We start from the raw sequence: 23,759 nt of genomic DNA, 5'->3' as shown, positions 1-23,759 counted from the left end.
CATGGAAATGGCGTTGATTCGGTCTCCGTTTTTCCCATCAAATGAAATCATTTACGAAGAGAAATTGGACCTGCAAGGCTTGTAGCAGATATTTGCGATTTAAATGATATCTTGAAATGGTAGTTTAGGAGAGAAATACGCATACAAAGTTGCGGATAACAGAACGTAGCGCAATGGCGGCGCCCATTGGCGGCCATCGGTGGCAAACGTGTGTCTGCCGTACGTCTGAAATGGTCTGAAATCGATAGTTTGTTGAGTGTGAAGTCCGTTCTGTCAGATTCTGGTGAAGCGGCAGACTTCGGGTCCCGCCCGTGATAATCTGTCGCTTTGAATGTAAAAACTACACCTTTTAGCCCGCACCTTAGGGGCATAGCCGACTGATCAGTTGGAAAAATAAGTGCACATGAGATAAGATTTAAACGACGAATAATCCTTTCGCATTCGTACCGCTCTGCGCATCGGCCGAATAAAATGAATACAACCGTCAAACTACCGTTTGGAGCAGCAATAGTCGGCCCTCGCAATAAGACCGATCATCAGCGCTCGCACCTCGCCTAATTCACGCTTTCCATGCCCAGACTTAAAACTGAACAATGATATCAAACGCGACCTCATTTAAGGTGTAGCTTTTCGAGAAGGCCATAGGAATTGTGTCCGATGCACAGCCGTCTTGCCACAGGTACAACGTATCGTCTTTGAAATTTTCTAACCAGTCCTTTCCCGCTCAGTCATGACCCAGTTCTATGTTACTTCCCAATCTTCGTAGTAATTCCTTGTCAAAGTTCCATCAAGCACCGGAAAAACGCTACGATGTCAGGAGTATTCGGATGTCCCAGGGAGGCCGTTCGAGTCAAAGTCAAGGTATCTAAGTTCGTTTACCGAGTACGAATTCTGTTCTCTTTGTTTGTTAAATGGATTTAGTTATTTCAAGAGGAAAGAGAACACGTCCTGATTCTCTTGACCTTCAAGGCCATTCAACTGACATATGATTGTTTTCTTAGCTTTTCTTTTTATTAATATTAACAACTATAAGGCTCTTCGTTTGAATTGACAATTTATGGCATTAGATTGAAAAATTGCTAATCGCTTGTATCAGTTTCTTCATTCGATAAGAACTGTATTGGTTGCTAAAAACAATTTCTTAAAACGAATGTCTTAACGCTAAACTGCAAACAATTGTTCATAGAAATGCGAGGCAAGACATCAGCCGGAGTACAGAAAATTCAGCGTAGATCCGCAAATAACATCGATCGAAGTGCTGCAAAGTATTTTAATAAAGGCTTTCGACATAAAAGGGTAATAAGATGAAACAATAATTGGAGGAGGAAATTTCAGTCCCTTCAAATCTTTGATATACTTTTAAATTTTGTTCCAGCGAGTTCACCGTGTCCTACCGAGCTATAGATGATTATGGCTCAGAAACTTATCTATTTTTATTATCCGACTGGGATTTAGACGCTGCGTTTATAAGGTAAAAAATTAAAATAATTATCTGTGTATCCACGTCGGTGATAACAAATAATTAGCAAACTGGTAATGTGCATGTTAAATTATTATCTATATTTTTATTGCTTTCAGTGCATCCGAACCTTATCTATATCTTCAAGTTAATCTAAAACCATTCGGGGAAACCGGAGACTGCGAATGTGATTGGGAACAAAATGCTCAAGAAGTTACTGCCAGACATGACACAGGATTTCCTTATCGAACACCCAAGTTGCCTGGTCTCATCATGAACAAGGCAAGGACTTTTTTCATGACAAGGCTTAAAATGGTACCAGAAGTTACAGTTATTTGAGTATTGTTTAGAAAACAACTCAACTAAAAAAGATATAAGGAATGATGTATTCTGATACAAAAACAGCCTGATTGTCATATATCACATTTGGATACGCTTTACTATTATCAGATTCATGACTGTCGAGGACATCGATAAAAAAAAATGTATTGGATACCTCGTTAGTATCACGCAGAGAAAAAACTATTTAGGACATAAAACTTTATCCCCTTATAAAAACTTATAATTCTACCAAGCGTACTGAATTCCGAACAAATTAAAAAGGCAAAGTAAAGAAAACAATATTTTCAGTGTAGTTAATGTCACTTCCAGATGGAGAGAACATTGAACATGGTACAAAGGGCTCTCGGAAATTTGGGAGACGATTCTCATCAGACAATCCAGCCGTCCCGACCCCCTCTGACCGATGCTGAGTTTCGACGCTTTCTAGATCCCATAGGACAAGTGACCAGATCGAAAGAGTTGCGGGCAGTGATATATTTCGGAGGCATAGAGCCGAGCCTGAGAAAAGTAGTTTGGAAACACATACTGAATGTGTATCCTGAAGGAATGTCTGGGCGAGAGCGGATGGACTATATGAAAAGAAAGGCCCAGGAATATCAGAACTTGAGAGAACGGTGGAGGGGTTTGGTACAAAAGGGTCTGAACGTCGGAGATTTAGGGTACGTCACGGGGATGGTCAGGAAGGACGTTCTACGGACCGACAGACATCACAAGTTCTATGGTGGGTCCGACGATAACCAGAATACCGCGAGCTTGTTCAATATCTTAACAACTTACGCACTAAATCATCCCACTGTGAGCTACTGCCAAGGAATGAGCGATCTAGCTTCACCTTTACTTGTCACTATGAGGGACGAGGCACAGGCTTACATATGCCTCTGCGCTTTGATGCGGAGATTGAAGGACAACTTTATGCTTGATGGAATAGCTATGACAACGAAATTCGCGCATTTGGCCGAAGGTATATCAAACATGAAAAGTTATTACAAATTACTGGTAACTGTAAAGCGATTAACAGAGTAAAAGCATCAAGAACTTAATCCATTGACAATAACCGAATTTCACTTTTCATCGCTCGGAATAGTTTTATTCAAGTTCAAACTGTAAAATAATTACAAATTACAATTATTCACTCCAGGCCTACAACACTATGACCCAGACTTTTACGCCTATTTGAAGTTGCACCAGGCAGACGACTTGCTCTTTTGTTATCGCTGGTTGCTACTGGAAATGAAACGAGAATTCGCTTTAGAAGATGCCCTGAGAATGCTGGAAGTTCTCTGGGCTGCTTTACCAGCTTCACCTCCAAACGGCGAACTTTCTCTAGCCGAAGTATCGTTCCCGCCAGCATCTCCGCCGCCGAGTCCAAATGTCAAACAAATAAGGGAGAATGCCTACACCAAAGTCTGCGCTATTAGGCGACAAAGCTCATCTGCTAGTATAGCTAGTGGAAAAAGAAGAAATTTGAGTACGGATGAACCTTCGTTAGAAACGACCAGTGAAAATGGCGAATCGAAGAGGTAAAGCAAATTGCTGATTTGAGTTCATTAGTTTGGAAGAAAACAGACATATCAAATTTTTTATTAATTCGTTGTTGTAAATATTGTAAGTTTTAACATTCGGTCTAAAACCACATTGTTTATTACAGATCCGTATCGCCTTACGAAGCGTTTTCAGAGCCAGAAAACGATTTGACATCTGTTAAAAACCGAAAGAATGTATCCAGTGAGAAGTATATGAGTATGGACTGCTTGCCAAATAAAACTAGGCGAAATAATTTGTTTGAGTTAAGAGAGAGACTGTCCTTAGTGAACAAAGAAAAGAATGATCAAGGTGAAGCGGAGAAAAAATGCGCAAGAGTTGTGAAAAATCTCAACGAATTTTTAAACTTCACAACTTTAAACAAGAGTAAGGTTACTCCCAGTGACGAGAGAGAGTTACGGAGAGTATCAAGCGAAAGTGGAGTCGTCAAGGTCGTAAGAGATGAAACGAGCTCGCCTGATGATTCGACAGATTTTTTTCCAATGACCACTTCCATGACCAGAGAATTGAGACTGGAATTAGAATCCCTAGATCGGCAAGTCTTTGGTCCCTCACCTCCAAGTGAACAGCAATGCGACTGTGTTGTTTCCAAGAGGGAAAGTGAAATAGTTGAAAGCGAAACTGAAACTGAAGTAGCCAGGTGTAGTCCGGCCACTGACGTATTTGTCTGGGAAAATCCCCTGCACACTTTACAACAACGGCATCATCCGACCACTCCGGATGAGCAGGCGGATCTTGAATACGACGGAGAAATTCTTGAAGACCAAAATGGCGTGAAATCAGTCACACCAATTAGGCTTTTGAAACGTACTACAAGGTAATTATTTGAAGATCTTTGAAGGTTGTTTCTAGGTCTTGTCACCACCACCTTTTCTCAAATACACAAGTCCAACATAGGTTGTATATCTGTTTTGTTCATCCTTTAGATCAGAATCTGCTTCAGACAGTGAAGGTACAGATAGCTGGAGACAAAATGACAATACAACAGCATTAGAAGTTGCACCACAGCCAATTCAAGAGCCCTGCGAAGAGGCAACAGAGCTAACAAACTTAATACCTGCAGGAACAAGTGAGGACCAATTGGGCAACAGCCCTCTTCCACCGCCCAACGAATTTGGAGGTGGAAATCCATTCCTCATGTTCCTGTGCATAACTTTGCTACTCCAGCATCGTGACTTTGTGATGCGTAATCAAATGGATTACAACGAAATGGCTATGCATTTTGACAAGATGGTGAGACGGCATAACGTTGCAAGGGTACTGAATCAAGCAAGGCAATTGTTCGCCGGTTATTTGAGGAGACATTCCGCAGCCGGTCGACAAGATTACGTCAACGTTTAAACGCAAAACTAATTGAACTTTCAAACTTGCTATCAACACCAGAATCATTACTTGTTGAATGTTCCTACGCACGTACTTAATTTCCTTTGTATTTATTTTTTTTTTTTACATTGCGAATAATGTAATTATTCCACGAATCACCAATTCAAGTTTTTGCTGCCCGATTTAAGTCGAAAACTTTCAATCTATGTATAAAGCAAATCCCATCAATTCAGATTTAATCATGTATTTATCGTATTTTGAAAAACTTATGTATTCATGCCAATTACATAATCAATGTAAGTAATTTTAATTATTTAAAAATACATATTACTGCTAGCTTGTCGCTAGGGATAAAATTTTACATTAAGTTTGTAAAATATTGAGAAATAGAGATGTTCTCACTTTATCTTGGAAAAAAAAAAAAGGAAAATGTGCTTACCAACAGACAATAAAGTGCATTTAGTTTTATTCGAGAATACCTTACGATATCCAATGTCTATAATGTATATACTTTTTGAACTTAATTTTCTCTGCTATAAAATAAAGAAATTTAAAAAAAAACGGGTTTTTGTCAGTTTATGGCCGCAAGTTATAAAACAAGTCAACGTTATTGGCAATAAATCAGTCCGTATATTTTTCAAGTTATATAGAACAACTTCAAATTTTATGATTTATTTTATATTATACTATTATTACAGCTAGCATAAATAATATGTTCTCAACTGATGATTCTTCCAGATGTACATGTTAATAAACTACGCTCATCTCATCATTCCAACTTTCGTTGCAAACCATACAAAAGAATTCAATATATCACGTGTAGATTTCTCCCGCACAACCTTCCATAATTTATTTCTTCCTGTTACCTCCGCCAGCCAAGATTGATAAAATTCGGATAAAAATGTTGACCGTATCCAAGTAGATCGAAATTGCACTGAAAATAGAATAAAATAAGAGTTCTCTAGTATGCAGCGCGATTTTTTCAGTTTTAACTGTAAGTTCCAGAAGAAAATATGAATACAATCGGTGAACCCACACAAAAAAAAAAAAACTCAACTTACTTGTTGATCGGATCGTAAGGCCTCACATTGGCATATGGTACTGCGGGATGGGTTTCGGCGCGCTTAATAATTCTCTGCGTATCATAGAGTAAAAATCCAGAGAAAAGTATAAGACCTCCGTAAAGTGCCATTGAATGTAAGCCGGCCCCAAAAGCAGTAGTAGGAGGTAAGAACATGGTTCCCAACGAACTGACGAAAACAACCCCCAAACCGATAGCCAGAGGTCCCCCCATATACAAGAATTTATCGCTTGGTGCGCATACTGCGACTGTTGAAAGGCCGCCGACTACTCCAGCTGTGTACAGGGCAGCTCTGGCCACCAATGGTCCTCCGAGAAGGCACATTGGTGCCACAACTGCTCCCATTATTCCAGTGTGGACAATCCACGCGATTTGTTTAGCTCCAAAACCCGGGCTGTAAGGAATACTCTGTGCAACCATGCCTGAGCCAATCATTGCAACCATAGTAGCGCCAAGAGCTAGCCATCCTTGTCTCATTACGAGATTCATCATTGCCGGTGACCTGAGACACATAGCTGCGCTCGCTGCTGTTACCAAAATCGAACCTCCAAAGTACATATAAGTTGCTCGGATTCTTTCCTTCACATGTTCTGGCCAATACCTGAGAAATTTTAGATTATAACTGTTGGACGACAAATTTGATGACAAAACAAACCCTTGTTCGAGACAAGGAAAATAATTGAATGTATACATCGGACTCTAATCTATTCCTAACAAATTAAACAATTCAAAGAATTTGATGTTAATCGCCAAAGGTGATGATGACTAGTAAGGTTTGAGTTATTTCACACTTTTGAGACAACTTCCTCGTTGTCTATGCCCTTAATACTGTAAGCTTTGATCGTATTCTATACTTGATGCTTACACAGCGTGATCGATGGCACCGGTAGCTTTGGAAAGACCCAGTCCATAATAACAGAGTCCACCCAAAGCAACGGCAGAAAATCCAGCAAGGGCTCCTTTACCTACACTGTAAGCTGAAAGAAGGGTATAAAAATATTGCAATTGAGTTGAATAATTAAACTGATTCCTTGGACAACTACTGATCGCTAAGAACTCAGCATTTAGAACTAAGAAAATAATCTAAAACAACTGAAATGATTCTGATATTAAGCAAGAGTTACAATGTGAAAGTAACTTCCTCAAGTTTCAAACTTATTAGCAAAGTTCTACTGGAATTCCCTTAATTTTTAAACGCATAACAACGATCCTCCATAAAACCAGCTTATCTTAATATTTTCATTAGAACCAACAAATCTGTCACATTTTGAAAACAGCATACAGAAAATCTTATACACAGCTAAACCACTTTTAACAGTAATGCTGGGATAAGCTATCATCGGTAAGTTAATAATTACCTGACGTACCCTGGATCTCCAAATGTGCAATAGTTGCAAGTTGCGATATGGTAGAAGATTATTAAAGATATGAAACGTACCACCTTCACCGGCAGGCGCCATAGCCCTTTCAACAATGGTCATCCTTTTCCGAGCAGAGCGAGTAAAACTACTGCGTCCATCGCTGGCCAAAAGTCGTACAGTTTCAACCTTTGGTATGAAGGATTTTGAAACTGGCGGTGTTTTGAGTAGACTACTAACATTGGGGGAGAGTGAAGCTCGACAAACTCGTGCCAGCATCATCTTGCAAAGGTTTGCTTAAATTTCTAAAACCGACGATAAGTAATTTATTACAAATAATTTACAGCCGAGATAAAATGTCTGAGAGGTTAGATTAAGAAAATTGAAGTTCTGTCAGTGAGCGAAAACTCCGATGAAAAAAAAAACAAAAAAAAATATCGTGAACAAGGATCAAAATTTTATGCATGCATAGGTACAATAAATTGATACTTTCGTGTGAGATATTTGAATAACAATAAAATCGGCGAACTAACCACTGCGTAATATTAATCGACGACGTGTAAGATCGAGAAAAACTTCCGTAATGATGATAACCTGATAGATTCTGACGCAACGGTCAAATAAATAATATATGTACTCACATGACGCAATAACAGTGTAATTGTTTCTCCTCTGGATAAAATCAAAGTAAACTGCGTAAACGTTGAAACCAAAGTCGTAGCCGACACCGAACTATTGCGTTTTTCTTAAACTAGAGCTGAGAGTAGCTCGATACTCCCCGAAGTGTAAAAAACGAGTGTAAGTCAGGTGGCGCCGCATTATTTTATATGCGTCCAACACGTGACATGCGCAACGAATGGTCGTAGCGTAAGTCGGACAAATCGTATACGCATAAACACATTCACATACGTATTGATACTCGAAAATTCTGGATGACGCTTTCCTATAATTGTTTCATTGTAGGAAACAAATTCAAGCAACATACATGAGTCGGGTGGTTTATTTTTCAACCTTTCCTACTTCGGTGTTCTAAGTTTTCAATCTCACAATCAGTAGAAGAAAATTATTTATATTTTTGCTATTTGACGCGATGTTAAAATCCTGACCATAATATTTGAATCAAGCAACTACGCTTACATTTAACTTTGCTTTTCAATTTTGCTTGACTAAATTCCAACATTTGTACGAACATGTTCGTTTTGGGATTTTCATTCCAATACGCAATACAAATACGTTCTGGAATTTACTAGAGTTTTCGGAATCAATGACAATCTCCTTATAAAGATTCTTCTGCGCAGCTCGTTCTTATTTTCTTATTCAGAGTAAATATTTGGATTCCATACAATAACTACGTTCTTTCTACTATTCCAGTGAGCAGTAACAATAAAACCCCTCACCACGGTAAGTGCAGTGCTTGCACAAATTTGGTTCTTAGCTGTTGCCAAATATTTTGTCTACAAAAGTACTGCAGAGTAACAAATATAAAAAAGAAGGAACGACACAGAAAATTATTTCAGGATGCTGTGAAAAGAAAGCGTAGAATTTACAAGCATAAGACTCACCAATTTCAGGCTTCGAATAGTTCCAGATTTGCTTATTGTTAATCTTGTGTTTCGTACGTGTCTTGCGTGCACCGAAAATTCCAAGAATCTGAGGCTGCGTAGATCTGGTTCCACACTCACTATGGCAACTAGGTAAAGCTATTTTGATTCTACATTAAAAATTCTTTGACGAAAAAATATTACACATAGCAAATCGCGAGCTTACTAGTCATATTACGTACATACGTTTCACTCGCGGGCACAAAAATCTAAAAGAACATAAGAAAGCTTTCAATCACCAACAAAAATTGGGAAGTTCACTTACAAACACTGAGTTAACTAGCTCTTTCTTCTCGAAAAAGGATTGGAAATTCACTAATAGAAACCAGATACGTTCAGGAAATAACGAATCCAGATTATTAATCACCGTATTCCCGAAATATCACTGAACGACATGTAAGCTCGAGTTCACCGACAATGGCGATGTGCCTACCGGTTAACAAATGAAGAACAGAGATAAAATCGGCGCTGCTCGCACCACACGTTATCGTATATAGTTTCACAACTTTTAAAGTTTTTCGTATTTTGAACGATTCACCTTGTATACCTTTACAGGTAGAATTTCTGTATAATTTATTTGATACGCGAACAGATAGTGACGCTGCGAAAGGATTCAAACTTCTCAACGGTCGTCGTGAGAACAACGCGGCGACGACCGACTGATCGTCAATTGTCAATCATCGAAACCGGAACTCACCCTCTTTGTGTGTTGCATGCAAATCTTTGCGGTATTTTCAAATTTTATCAGCCAGCAATCTGAGAGGAACGGAACTTCTTACAAGGTAACAAGCTTGCCTGTTGATTCGAAACCCCGCACGAACTCCCTGTGACCAATGCGCGATATATTTCGAAAAACTAGTGACTGAAGAACGGAAAACAATAGCTCGCATAGTTTGTGTTAAGACACCCGGGCGCGTAATTTGAACGCTTTCGATGTCATTTTCAGAGGTAAGAAATTTATTTTCATTATAATACTACCGAACTTTTTGTAAAATATCAGAAATGAGTACGGAAAGAGAAATGGGTTATTGAAGTAATGATGCGGTAATTACTGGTGTACAGGAAATGCAAAGAAAAAAGAAACGCCTTTGTCTGTGTTGGTAACTGAATGAAACACAGATTTTATTTAGGGTTCCGTAAATAACATAGATATGATCATTTCACACTGTAACTTCATTCTTATATACACAGCCTAAAAATAGCATAAATATATCTACTATAGTACGAATAGTCGATTTATATATTAATTTACGCGTACAAATTGAGACAAGATTTTTTTTTAATGTAACATTTAAATAAAGTCAAGGAAGCTATACAATAAGAGGATAATGCATTGCTAAAGATTTTGGAATGTATCCAAAACAAGCATCCATAACTACTACGGAATTATTGTGACGTTAACCGCCTATTTTTGAATAATACGAACTGTAATTCATGATGCGGTAACATTTTTTAAGAAATTAATTTTTCAAATTACACTACTAAAAATCAGTTTAAATATATAAGTATAAAAACATGGAAGGCGATTTTTATTTCACCTAAATTGAAAATCGAAACGAAATGATGGAAAGAAAATACATTTATTTTTAATTCGTATTACGCAAAGATCATCACTATATGTGTATCAGCGTAATTTTTTACTCAAAAGTTATCACTCTATCTGCTGTACATCGTTTGCCATTAAACATTGTCGATGATGCACAGACTCTGACAGTGTTCATTAACCCTTCTTTGCCATTGCAATTCCTAATCCCAAAATACTTGCAAGTCCAATTATTACTCCTCCAGCTACTGCCATGCCAACAAGTCCCTCTTTGGTAAAAAACGAGAAAAAAAAATTGTAGGTAACAATTATTTTTACATAAATATTTTCAACATATTATATTAAAAAATTTATAGTCTTACCCTTTTCCATTTTCTTTTTTATTGTCGTTTCTAAATGCTGGACCTGCTGGTTGCCTGGTTCAATTTGCAGAAACGCTCTCACATATGACAAAGCTTTGGTGTATTCCTTAATAGAAAATGATATACAGATGTGTTATTGAAGCTCAAATGCACGAGTTTTGATATTTCAGACTCCTTCGTGAAAGGTAACTGGCTATGAATTTAATTTGAGCAATCAAATTATATCAAAGAATGTTTAGAAAGTAAAAACTGTTACAAAGTTATCTTGACAAACAATGAGATTTGCAAAAGGTTTAGTTATTCCCTATTTAAAGATACAAAGATAAAGTCCATCGTTTAATGATATTAATATTCAATTCAATAATAAATACTTTTATTCTAGCATTTCCAATCGCTAGGTAGTATATGCAGTCACGTTTTAGCGCCTCTCCTTCTTTGTTGAACAAATCTTCAAGCAAGATAATTCCTTTTCGAATATCTGCCGAGTACTTGCTTCTGACCAAACACCATGCATATTCAAACTGTGCATTTTGGGTAACATTTGAAGCGTGCAGCTGTTCGTGATAAACTCTTTCGAATTTCTGTAAATAATCAGAGTAATCAAACCTACAATTATTGCACAACGATTAAACATATTATACACCATAGTATTATCTATTACAGCCAAGTAACTATCATGACGTTTAGTGAGTTGGTTACTCGCTATCAAGATTCAGATATACACAAAGAAAAGTGCTGAAAATGATAAAATGAAGTCGTGAAATGTGTAGGTTCGAAATGGAAAAATGTCGGAGTAATAAAAAGCTGCAACATAAGAAATAATCATAGAGTTTAATTTACAAAGTCAATTCAGTTTGGAGAACCAAAAATGATAAACAAGTAACTCCCATTTTTCAGGTTCTCTCTAGCATTTTTTATGTTTTTTTTTTTCTTCTCTTATTCTTTATAGGTGAGTCACGTTATTTTGAAATGATTACGTATTGGTGAGTTGCGTGACATGCCGTTGAATAGATACATTTGTATTTTGTTTGAAGAAACGGATGCCGCGTCGATAACGAATTTGGTCCTACGGTAATGGAACTGGAAATTAAGATTAAATTTGCACAATGTCGTGCGTGAATCGATACTTTAAAGGTTATGGTGGTACGACTTTGTCGTGAATACGCAGCAGGATTTGTTAGGAAGTAAAAATGTATCGCTGGAGTAACAGCTGTTATAAAAAGATAACGATTCGGAGAACTGAGAGAATCCAACTATTCGTAAGTCGCGGATGTTAGAAATGATCTTTAGGATCTCCCATTATTCAGTTCAGACTATTAACCTCGCCTAGCTGCGATCCCGGAGTAGAGACGGCGATTCGTAGAAATCAAAATACACTTCGAATTTCTGTCAAATTCACCCGCGACACATGCCATGGAATATTATCGTAACCGTGATAATTAATATTGCATTAAAATAATGTCAACCGACCTTTAAATCTTCAGAAGAAACCACCTCGTCCAGTACGTCTTCCATGTTTCCGATGTCACGTTAGTCACCACCGTCAAAAACTGCTAACACTGGTAATACCTACCGACTTATACGCTGATGAATACCTCAGTTCCCTCTCTTCTTTTCCTTGTCGCCATGCACCAATCGGCGTTGTTACTGCCAAGCGTTACAAGCGCGAACAATTTAAATACATCTTATGTTCCTATCGATAACTTTACTTTACCGACCATTCCGTTTCAAGGGACGAATCGTTGAAAAAATTTTCGTTTCAAACTTTTGAGAATTTTGTTGGAGTTTGCTTTCGATCAATGGACCAGTAAATAAGGGCATACTGAATGCGATTGCATCAAGAAAATTTCTTCTTCGTATATAAATACAATACTTTATTAATCCACGATACTACATTCATACAAAATGTGGAATTGATGATTGCTAAGCAATTAGGCTAATTCATTAGGTACAATAACAATTATTATTCGGTCAGTACAGGGTGAAAAAATGTTACTCGAAGAGCGCGTCAATATTGTTTCGGTTGACTTGTGCAATTATGATAAGTGAATAAGCCGCTTTAGAAGTATGATAAAATAATCGATAATAAATAAGATTGATTGAAAAATCTTCCAAAACATTATCGCGTGCACTTCAAAAAGACGTGAACAATCCGAGTAGCGCAAAAAATAATTTACAATCAAACGTAACGTTAATTAAAAATTGTTTCTAATAAAAACGAAAGGCACTCTAGTCTTATCCGTTGATGCTGCTAATAGACAATCTTGGAGCCGTTCTACAGACAAGATGCATCATTTAAAATTTCTGACATCATAGTTTTATCCTGCAATGCTCCTCCAAGTTCTTCCTGGTCCCACAGTAGATGTACCTTCGATAATCTGGGTTCCTTTTTACCCACTATTCTTAATACACCTCGAGTTTCGACAAGGGAGCACAAACTAACGAACTCGGACATGTCGACTATGTGTATATTTCGTTTCTTGCAAACTTTTTTGTACACCTCGTGCAGCTGCAAATAGGAAAAAAAATTGATTCAATTTTCTCGCAGTTTATTATCACCATCCACGAGTTCAATTACCATTCCAATCGTCAGATCCTTGTTCTTGCCCTTATTAAGAATTAGCATGAGTGAACACAGTAGCAGCTTCTGCTGCAAGGGAAATATACTCTCTTCATTGTTGATGTTCTGGGCACCTCCATAAACGCTGTTCAGAACCATGACAACTTCCTTTAAACCAACTGATTTCTCTTGAGGTATCTCCTGTTGTATTCGTGGACTTCCCGCAATGTTACTGCCTATAATCCGAAAATTAACTGATGCCATATCAATGGTAACACGACAAAAGAATTAGTTTAAGATTGTAATTTTTAAATTGAAAATCCTCGAATTTTCCAATCTCCAAATTGCTCACCATTGTCGTTACAGGGCTGTAAAACCTGAGCGACTCTTTGAGCTTCTGCAATCTCTATGACTCTACGGCTGATATCCAAAGCCTTCCTAATGTCCCCAGAAATAGCTGCAACCTTAGCAGCCAACATTTGCACAGCTACTTTATTCAGAACATCAGATACATTTGCCTCCTCGAGTCTTTCCGTGATAATATTGACTATCTGCTGTTTAGAATAAGGTGCGAAATGCATCAATTTTGGCCTGAGTTCACACCTTGCCTGTAGCCTAGGAAGAATTCTGTCAGTAAGGTCCAGAGCGTTTGCTATTCCGACTAGAACAAGTTTGGATCCCTCTTTAGAGGGCCATTCAAAAATTGTGTAGAGAACCGACTGACTTCTGGTGGTCAGCTGATCTATTTCATCGAGAACAAGTAGGAGCATTTGATGCTTTGACTTCAGATACTTTTCAAGTGTTGACCTGTTCGCCTTCTCAGTTTTCGCAAGATTCAGACCCAGATCTTCAACGATTTTGGCGTAAATAGCACCAGCTGACTTTATCGCCGTACAATTAATATAAATCACTTTGAACGCCGCCTTGAACTCTGGCTCAAGCATAATCTTGGACAGAGAAGCAGTTTTCCCTGTCCCTGGAGGTCCAGAGACATAGAGAGAACCGGAACTAAAGTCCTTTAAGCGATGAGATATAAACTCTCGCAATTCTGTCAGCTCTTTTTCCCTCCCAGGTAAATTCGCTGATACTGAACTGTGTAGAGCTTTACGGGCGCTTTGAAACTTGGAAGATTTAAGAAGCCTTTTTGCTTGGATTTTTTCCACATCTTCTACGACACATTCTAAATCCAGAAGACCTAGCATACTGGATGGTGTCGACGGAGAGAATGATTCCTCAATTTTTTTCTGTTTGGGAGGAGTGGCACCATTTCCACCTAGAATAAAACACAGTTATTGATAAGCATATGTCAAGATGTTCTCTATAATTTTGAGCTACGAAAAGACATACATGAATGGTCAGATTTCCCATCTGTATTATTTTTCTTTGGGGTCGAGACTTTGTCGGTTGTATTTCGCTTTCTCGAATATTTTACCGATCGTTTTGTTATGGCGGAATTTTCTACGTCAGCATCCGAGTCCGAGTCGCTGCTTGTTAAGGTTACGATTTTTTTAACCCTAGGGGTGTATTTCAATTCGGGAATTTGTCTTAACGCCGCATTACTGAAGTCCTCAGTCACAGCTTTCTCTTTAATGCCATAAAACGACGTAGTTTTCGAGCTTTTTTTCCTAATATTAAAGGGTATAGTTGCTTGTATAGTAGACATTTTGTCTACACGCACTAGGCTTGCTTGCAATATGAACACTACTAACTATACAATAATTATCGTCCGTTCACTTTCACTGCACTTTAATATTTGTGACGAATTTGATGTAACACGTTTGATTTATCATAAGTTGATATTACGAGTGTTCATTAGCAACACGATATAACCGTGCGAATTTACTAACTGCTATCAGGCGTCAATGACAACTGCTTTCTCGAATACTCGGCACTCGCTAGTCGCTGGCATGCATACTGCGTCAGCTGTTTCGCGGGTAAATTACTTCGAAAACGCGGGAATTGCCTTGTAACGCAACAGGTCACGCATACGCAGTAGGAACTCGACGTTTATTGGCTGGTTCTATTCCGCATTCCACCCCAGTACGACGCTAAATACCAAAGTGACCAACAGTGGAACGATAGTTTCAGTCGCTTCACCGATTATAACCAATTGGCAACACTGGTTGGTGGAAGAAGCATCAAAATCACGGTCTTATCAAAGTCCGTCTTATTGTAGGGTGTTGTGTGGGTGGTTAGACGGCATTGAAAGCGTGATTGAAAGCCTGAATCGCGGCGTGTAATTGCTAATTAATTAAATATTCGTACAAACTTTTGATAAGTTAATTCAGTAGGGCCAGTATGGCAGCTGATGAAGGCTCTTGGCGTACGCCAGCATTTAGGCAGAGTGTTGTAGCGAAAATGTGAGTTTATCCCGTATTATTACCGCTATGACACATCCTGTCAAAGGCGGAAAAGATTTTTGCAGTAGCCACGCATCATTTTGCTCGATTATTAAATTTGTTCGTTTTCGTTTTTACCATTTTAGCGATGAAGCGATTCTTAGATCCGGGATGCCGACTTCAAAAAACAGCGTAGAAATGGAAAATCACGTTTTCCAAAAAGCAAAAACAAAGGTTATATTTCTCACATATTTTATTGAAATTTTTATATTACGTTCGAAACTAACTGAAAATACTTGAACTACTTATCATCCTTCTCTACATCTTTTCACTAAAACTCATTGGCTTTTAATTTCAAGGAGGACTACCTGGGTTTTGTGGCCAGACTGATACTCCACGTCAGAGAAATGAGTAAGCTTTATCAAATGAATATCAATATCATAATTGTTAGCATTATCTTCCACACTCGGTTACAACACTAACTTGGCAGTGTATTTTACTAGTCCGTAAATCTCACAACCATTTGTAACAAATTTCACATATCGTCAACCACATAATCACAAACACCCATTTTCAGATACCAAAAAAACTAGCGGTGGTATGGCACCTGGAACTGGGAATGCCGGGGGTCAAGGCATGCCAGATCCAATTGGAGCTCTGCAAACCTTGGCTCGCCAAGGTACAGGAAATAACCAGATGCTAGGGATGGGAGGACCCGGTCCCGGACAACAAGGGATGGTACAGCAGCCTCCACCTAATACGGCAACAAACTGTTAGTATGAAATTATATTAATTGAGTTTTATGTATGGAGAGGGATAAAAAGGACTGAATACCATTTCGCAGTAGCATTCTTAGGAAAGACTTGTCAGCATGTTTATTTGTGTATAACGCAAGATTATACTGAGAAGATTGAACTCTATACATAAAATGTGACCAGTTTGGTTGCGTGTATGATCAAGGCTGACTCTGCCAAACAGAGTAACACTGGATTTGCTGCTTGCAAAATACACATTTTAGCTATGTCATATTGTTTTTGGGAAAAAGTGTGAGCACATTGTTTTTTCATATTTTTTCTTCCATGTTTCGATTTGAATTGCAGTACACGTTTATTTACTTCTCTTGTAAAACTGCTCAGTACTATTGCATATTGAAGCATTCCTATAGCCAAAATAGTGAAGAAGCCAGCGGTAGTTTTAATTTGAAACGTGCTCACGTAATTGTAAACGATCAATTTTTCAGATATGAGCCAAGAAACCGAGAAAGGGAAATCAGAATTTAATTTGACGAACATATGAGTTCAACTGCATGAAACTATTTTACGTTCAACAAATTGGGGTTATACCACAGGACATGAAACTTTTTTTTAGTCACAATAGGTGGAAGTCGACTTCAGTATCAGAAAAACAATTCTTGTTTTGGCGAATATGCATGTTAAAATGTATGTGGACAATAAAATTATGCTGCTTACGCAATTTATAACGATAACGAGCATGGATCAGTTGACTGCCACTTTGAAAGGTGTAAATGAACTCCCGATGTCGAATAATTGAGGTATCGAACAGCAATTCTTACAAACATGGAACATTATTAACATGATAATTGTTAATGAATTCTTTTGATTTTCCAAATCTGAAAAGTCATCTAGTATATTTTGTATTCTTGTAATAGATTTCTTAAATTTATCTATTTGAATGACCACAAACAATAGATTATTCTGCAATCCATGTCTTCATGAGTGCCATAGGAGAATTTTCATTGTATTCGTAAAGCTTCATATTCCCAACAGAAATTGTGGACCTTGTCATTTATTTAAAATCATATCTTCGACTTATCAGTTCAAAATATTAAAAAATTCACAGTCACAGATGCTTTTGACAGTTGTAAGCAAAACAAATAGCTGTGACTTCACACACTCACAGGAATTCCTTTCACTTGCACTATATGCAAGAAAAAATAATAAGTTGCCGGAATGCATTCCAACCGAGTTGAGGAATTCCAGTTCTTTGAAGCGCTACGAACAGAGTTTTTTTAATCACCTGTTAGCTGCTGAGGATGCGCGACGGCGTGCAGTCTCACCTTGGTTTTCCTTGTCATCTCATGTATTTTCTATTTATTCATGACTTTAAATTGATTTTTTAGCTATGCAGTTATATTTATTTCTTTTATTTTATTTCATTTTTAGATTTTTTTTTTTTTTTTTTTTTAATTTTCGTAATTTTTTTTTTATTTGATGTAACCTGACTTATGTCTTTATACTTTTACGGCGCTTTCCTCTCATTTACAGCCACGTACTTTTTATTTTTTATCACTGTAGTTGTGTAAATTGTTTCTCTGTTTCTCGTACTGTGAATACTGTTGATTTGTTTGGATTAATTTAAGGTTTCTTGATTGTAATTTATTTTCTAAAATGGTATTTTTAGCTGTCTCCTGTTTGACATTTTTGTTTTCGTATTTGTTAAACGTGTTTGAGACAGATCATTCAAAGTTGTCCAATATTTTCATGGACATTATTAAATACTGATATTTTAATTTCATGTTTTGAAATTCGAAATAGAATTCACAGAATTGATGGAAAGTAGTTTGTTCAATGCACACTCAATAAAAAGAACAATATTTGGTTCTCGAATACTGAAGCTGAATTCCTATTTTTCAGTTACAGACATGTGATTTTAAATTGCATTATCACCTTTTGATACTATACTGAGACGATAATCAAAGTTGAAATTTAGTAACCAAAAACTGGGGAGTTCACTCTCAGTAGGCAAACATTTGCATCATTGAATGTTATTTATTTTCGATTTAGCCTCGAACATCTGTTGTGCTTGAGTTGGGCAAAAACGATAATGTATTTTTTTGTGAAAAAGGAAAAAGATCAGATCAGGTAGTAGTGGTATTCGTGTTTTTTCTTTGGTTTTACTCTCTTACAAAATTAAATCAGTGAGACGTTTTTGGTTGATCTGTTGTAATTTCGATTTACGAACTCCCAAAATAGATTATCCAATTCTTTTAAAGGTCATTGGAAATCGCAATACAATAAATTTGACGACTATTGTGTTTCTGAACAGGTAGAAGGCATCGCTCTTGCATGGATGTAGTTTGCTATCCCTTTGACGAAATGTAAAAACTAATTATCTATTTTACCCAATGTTCAGATTAATGCGTTACGATTCCATGCAAAAAAATGTATGAGTTCGATAAGAATGACTATTTTTCTGTGATTTTCCAGTTTTCAATAATTTGTAATATCTGAAATTACTTTGAAATTATCAGCTTTTGCTAGTGACATCTGCTGGTGTAATTTGGTAAGTATTTGCAACTACCTTACCGACATACAAAGTTTTGCGAAGACCGTGGTTTTGCGGCGTGCCATACATATGTGTATGCGTATGCAAGTAACCGGTAGGACAAAAAGTTGTTGAAAGGAACTGCGCAAAAATTGATAATATACTGAATTCCATTTTTTGGACTTTTACGCAGAGAAGAAATCCAATTCTAGATTCACCCCCAATTACTAGGGAAAATTTTTTTCCATATTGACATTTTTTCACTGATAATTTTTTCGTAAAGTGTAAACAAAACAGAGTGCAAGAGAAAAAGAAACAATGCAGCGGAATACAAACTTGTACTATGCACAATATGCAAGTACTATTGAAAGTGACCCGTGTTACGATTCGGAAAATTCGAGTGCAGCTCGAAGTCTTCGAGAATCACCATCGAGACAAAACTTATATAAATTATTGGATTTTAGAGATGCAGAGTTGATTACACATCATAGATGGATAGAAAAAATACATGCTGACACCACTCTTAGAGAAAAGGTAGAAAGGTTTACAGGAATGTCGGTACGTTTCACCGAGGAAATAGTTAGATTTAAATGCCACCTGGAAATGGACGGACGGATATTAAAACACTTTACACTAAGATTAATTATCACCTACGTTCCAATTCTCAGGAAATGGCTATTTAGTCTTGGTCGATGCCAAATACCACCTTCGATAAAATTCCATCGACCGCTAGAGGTGTTTCATAATCCTTTCAGTAAAAAGGTGTTAACCAGTGTTGTAAAGATTCGCGAAGACGCGCTGAGCTTTTTTCGTAAACAACACTACTTCCACCTATTTATTGCCAAGGTCGAAAATGATTATTTAGATATAGTAATTCAGTTAAACGAAAAAATGACAAAAATGGAAATCGAAATGAGAGATAACGCATGGCCACCAGGTATTCTACAGACAAGTATAAGAGATTCGCTTTTGCTCTCATTTACTTTTAATGTACATACTTCGATCATCGCTGTTGACTTCACGTTTCATTACTTTTCAAACCTGCGAGACGATGACCAGTATGAGAATGATCAAATTATCCATAGAAGACTGGGCTTGATTAACTCATCGACATTGGAGGAAGTCTTCAGCAGAATTATGGAAAGAGAATTGGTTGGGGATCGTTATGATTTCAATGATTTGAGTCAATACTAGCACCTGGAATGATTGAACCAGTAGTCTTCGGTTTTTTTTCTTTCTAATCCTACTAAGAGATTTCTGTTAGATATCTATCACTTATTTAGTCCAAAGATTTCCTCACTTTTAAGAACTGTCTTTATTTTTGAAATAAAAATTTATATTATATATATTATTCGTTATATTTATACAATTGTATTAACCAACTGAAACAAGTACTAATTTATTTATTTTGAATTGATGAAACTCGTGTGAATATATTATTAGTATTTCGATTCCTGACAATTTCCGGAGCTTACTTCTGTTATTAACTGAGAGCGATATTCTGCCCTGGCTATGGGAAAATCAATGGCTTAATAATTCTAATTTGATGTATTGAAATAAAGTGATGCTGGTTAATGGTTTTCAGTCTTGGCACTGTTGAACTGTGTACTGCAGTTAGCCATTCACGGGTAAATATTAATTCAGATAAATGCAGCGTACACGAAACCCAAGTTACCAAAACCTTTCTGACCATCAACAGTGCTGCAGAGTCTGAATCAGCGGCCTGGCCAAGCAATGAGCATGACGGGGATGCAAAATAAAATGGCAGGGATGGGAATGATACCTGGACAAGCCGGTGGACCGATGGGCCACATGGGCCCGATGCAAGGAATGCAGGGAGGGCCAATGCAGGCCCAAATGAACCAGATGAATCAAGGAAACATGCCACAGCAAATGAATCAAATGGGTCCAGGTCAAATGAATCAAATTGTGCAAAGCCAAATGGGTCCCGGACAAATGCAGCCAAACATACAGGTTCGTGGAAGCATTTGATATCTGTATAATAGATATATGCAAGGTGTCTTTTGTTACTGAGTGGTGAATCACTATTTATTTAATTTATCTTCTAAGGGTCAGATGCAGGGACAAATGTCAGGGCAAATGGGTAACCAAATGGGTGGACCTCTCGGTCCCGGAATGCAAGGAGGAATTCCACAGCAAATGAATCAAATGCCATCACAAATAAATCAGATAGGTCCGGGGCAAATGGGTCCTGCACAAATGCCGCAGCAAATGGGACACATGCAGCGTAAGGTAAGTTTAGATGTAACTCTACTGTGTAGAACAATGCACTGCGACAATTCAATTCTTAACGAAAATCATGCTGCTTGTATTCACAGCCTACTGAAATGATGAATTTGGGTTTTCCTGGGCCAAGAAACACAGCTCCAAATCAGTTTTTGAGACAAAGTCCGTCTCCATCTGCTCCGAGCCCTGCTGGACTGGCACCTTCAAGGTACTTAACTAATGAACTATAAATAAGAAAGATATGATAGTCTAATAAAAATTTCGCTTCACAGTAATCAAATGGTCGCTTCACCTGCATTGGTACCATCACCGAGTCCACAGCATGCTATGATGGCCGGACCTCAACGTTCTGTGGGTAGGTATAAATTAGAAATTTCAAATCTTGTAGTGAATCTAATTGATATCCACGTTTTAATTAAGAAAACAATCCTGCGCTAAAGTTGATCATTTCAAGGACTTGCTAAAGTGATTAATAAGTTATTTTCATACATTTTCGAAGGTATGGCGCCTTCCCCAAGCAGCTCGCTGAATACTCCAGCTGGGATGGGAGCTACTCCGAGTCCTTTGCAAGAGGACCAAGCGTACAGAGACAAAGTTCGGCAACTGAGTAAATACATAGAGCCTCTCAGAAGGATGATAGCAAGAATGGGAAATGAAGGAAGTGAGTTCATGTTGTATTGTACATGGTCCACGGAATGTAATGACTATTTTTTATGCACCTTTTCATGTGCATCTCATTTAATTACCGATCCATCTTTGGTCTGATGCAGTTCTAATTTTTAATTTAAGTTTGAATGAAAAACTTATGACACAATATTCAAAAGTTTAGGGATTTGATTTCAGATGTGGACAAGCTGAGTAAGATGAAAAAGCTCTTGGAGATATTGTCAAACCCCAGTAAACGCATGCCGTTGGATACTCTACTGAAGTGTGAAGTTGTACTTGAAAAATTGGACTTCAAGAGAGGGGATGGAAGTGTCGGACCCCCAGTGACAACTCTAAAAGAACATCACTTCTTCAGTCCTCTCTTAGACGCTGTAAACAACCATCTCCAAAGTCCAGTAGCCAATCACACATTGCAACGAACATTCGGTCCCTGTTTAGAGGCTTTGTTTGGCCCAGAAATAAAGTGAGTAGTTTTTTCGTTCGTTTTTTGAGCAAAAAATATTCCCAATTTATTGATAGATGTTATAAAATGATTTTTAGCGAATGATGAATCAATCATTATCACAGCACCGCAAATTTTAACAAATATGATATTATTTCTGTTCAACAGAGGACTACCTCCCCCGCTGAAAAAACAGAAAGTGGAGGAACCGACGAGTGACATACCAGACGTTTTGCAAGGCGAAATAGCTCGCCTGGACCAGCGTTTCAAGGTAAAACTGATTCCTAAAATTTTGATGGATATTTTAAATAGTCTTGATGACAATTGTTATTTCATGACTGAATAGGTCAGCCTAGATGCTGCTCAGCAAAATGGCTCGAAATGTATACAGCTTGTCTGTTGGCTTGACGATCGGCACCTCCCCTGCGTTCCGCCAGTGTCTGTAACAGTTCCAGCCGACTATCCTTTGACAGCACCTCGCTGCGTAATGGCACCTCACGAGTACAACGCTACGACTTTTTTATGTGCCGTCCAGAAAGCGCTTAATGCTCGCATATCGAAACTTCCCCGACGATTCTCCGTCTCACAACTATTAGATACTTGGGAAATGAGTGTACGGCAGGCCAGTGCTCCAACGCAGACCCCTGTATCGGCTGCAACGGTGCTTATGGGGCTTTAATTGAGTTGAATGTGTCGGTAAGAATGCTCAGTAATCGTAGAAATCTTAATTATCCTTTCCATTCTATTTAATATGAGATTTACATTGTAAGTGAAACAGTTCATATATATAATTCAATCAGCCTAAAAAGTAAGATAATATTATACATCAGTTCCTGTTCAAACTCAATCAACGTTTTGTAAATACAATTTTTCATAATGTTTATATTTTCGTTATACATATGACAACAATTAGCAATAAACCATCGATCAATGGTAAAACATCTCAATTATTCTTTGGCAATTTCCTTAAGTAAAATATCTGTAAATCTGCTCTAAATACTAGTAAGCAGACGAGACAAAACAGTTTTGCAGGTTAATTCAATTCGAATGATTTTTAACAGATGGCGCCGTACCTGACGTTTTGTACTTATGTATTAACAAAGTGTGCATTTAGGTACCCAACGTAGCTTCAAGATTTTCCTCTAGTATTTTGTTGACATCTATATTTTTCTGCCAGCCACCTAATTGTTATATATTCTTTAAATTCATATGGTATAAATTAGGTCTACTAAAAACGGTATACAAACATGATTAAAAAAACTCGGTTAACAAATGTGTCACGGTCATACGCAAGTGTCTGTATTGCAAATGGTGCACACAGAGTACAAATAGTCGTGTAGTAAGTAATGTATTTGCAATACGAACAGAAAAAATTGAACACACATTTCCAAATATCGGGTCTAATACAAGTCTTGGCACGAATAGCAGCTGTTCGAAAAGCGATATGGCAAAAATGTTACGTCACTTGACTTGATGGAAAAACACGCGCAACCTGTACTACTTGGGTACTTTCGTTTTAGGCGATACACCCGATGCCATTCGTTAAATCTTACGGCAGGGTGTTAAATTTTATCAACCGACGATGCTCCTTTGTCTTGATGCACCGCTT

The 23,759-nt window shown here is 37.6% G+C and overlaps 5 protein-coding genes across 6 annotated transcripts; 2 read left to right on the top strand and 3 right to left on the bottom strand.

Annotated features, from left to right (window-relative positions):
• The first annotated feature begins 188 nt into the window (after positions 1-188).
• LOC124298230 (TBC1 domain family member 25) lies at positions 189-5,556 on the top strand. The gene is made up of 9 exons (XM_046749969.1): positions 189-679; positions 767-861; positions 1,187-1,296; positions 1,376-1,471; positions 1,579-1,741; positions 2,111-2,762; positions 2,940-3,321; positions 3,450-4,160; positions 4,270-5,556. The coding sequence occupies exons 1-9, from the start codon at positions 658-660 to the stop codon at positions 4,682-4,684; spliced, it is 2,646 nt and encodes an 881-aa protein (XP_046605925.1). The 5' UTR covers positions 189-657; the 3' UTR covers positions 4,685-5,556.
• On the bottom strand, positions 5,274-7,913 carry LOC124298237 (growth hormone-inducible transmembrane protein-like). Of its 2 annotated transcripts, none has more exons than XM_046749980.1 (5): positions 7,747-7,913; positions 7,186-7,410; positions 6,613-6,724; positions 5,728-6,348; positions 5,274-5,600 (listed from the first exon to the last, which is right to left on the bottom strand). In XM_046749980.1, the coding sequence occupies exons 2-5, from the start codon at positions 7,385-7,387 to the stop codon at positions 5,516-5,518; spliced, it is 1,020 nt and encodes a 339-aa protein (XP_046605936.1). In that variant the 5' UTR covers positions 7,388-7,410; positions 7,747-7,913; the 3' UTR covers positions 5,274-5,515. The 2 variants fall into 2 exon arrangements, with proteins under 2 accessions (XP_046605936.1, XP_046605937.1); XM_046749981.1 differs by lacking the exon at positions 7,747-7,913 and adding an exon at positions 7,639-7,708.
• Positions 7,914-9,793: 1,880 nt separating this feature from the next.
• On the bottom strand, positions 9,794-12,220 carry LOC124297953 (mitochondrial fission 1 protein). The gene is made up of 4 exons (XM_046749419.1): positions 12,082-12,220; positions 10,983-11,192; positions 10,612-10,717; positions 9,794-10,518 (listed from the first exon to the last, which is right to left on the bottom strand). The coding sequence occupies exons 1-4, from the start codon at positions 12,124-12,126 to the stop codon at positions 10,427-10,429; spliced, it is 453 nt and encodes a 150-aa protein (XP_046605375.1). The 5' UTR covers positions 12,127-12,220; the 3' UTR covers positions 9,794-10,426.
• Positions 12,221-12,468: 248 nt separating this feature from the next.
• On the bottom strand, positions 12,469-15,096 carry LOC124297993 (cell division control protein 6 homolog). The gene is made up of 4 exons (XM_046749493.1): positions 14,519-15,096; positions 13,524-14,444; positions 13,190-13,407; positions 12,469-13,120 (listed from the first exon to the last, which is right to left on the bottom strand). The coding sequence occupies exons 1-4, from the start codon at positions 14,832-14,834 to the stop codon at positions 12,887-12,889; spliced, it is 1,689 nt and encodes a 562-aa protein (XP_046605449.1). The 5' UTR covers positions 14,835-15,096; the 3' UTR covers positions 12,469-12,886.
• Positions 15,097-15,288: 192 nt separating this feature from the next.
• On the top strand, positions 15,289-23,033 carry LOC124297639 (mediator of RNA polymerase II transcription subunit 15). Its single transcript, XM_046748876.1, has 12 exons — positions 15,289-15,531; positions 15,657-15,744; positions 15,870-15,921; positions 16,088-16,282; positions 20,495-20,769; positions 20,866-21,048; positions 21,135-21,250; positions 21,315-21,397; positions 21,542-21,703; positions 21,886-22,171; positions 22,319-22,421; positions 22,497-23,033. Exons 1-12 carry the CDS (start codon positions 15,470-15,472, stop codon positions 22,827-22,829), a joined length of 1,938 nt encoding a protein of 645 aa, XP_046604832.1. The 5' UTR covers positions 15,289-15,469; the 3' UTR covers positions 22,830-23,033.
• The last annotated feature ends 726 nt before the right edge of the window (positions 23,034-23,759 follow it).

Source organism: Neodiprion virginianus, chromosome 2 (genome assembly GCF_021901495.1).
Source record: "Neodiprion virginianus isolate iyNeoVirg1 chromosome 2, iyNeoVirg1.1, whole genome shotgun sequence".
NCBI lineage: Eukaryota > Metazoa > Arthropoda > Insecta > Hymenoptera > Diprionidae > Neodiprion > Neodiprion virginianus.
This window is presented reverse-complemented; position numbering and strand designations above follow the sequence as displayed.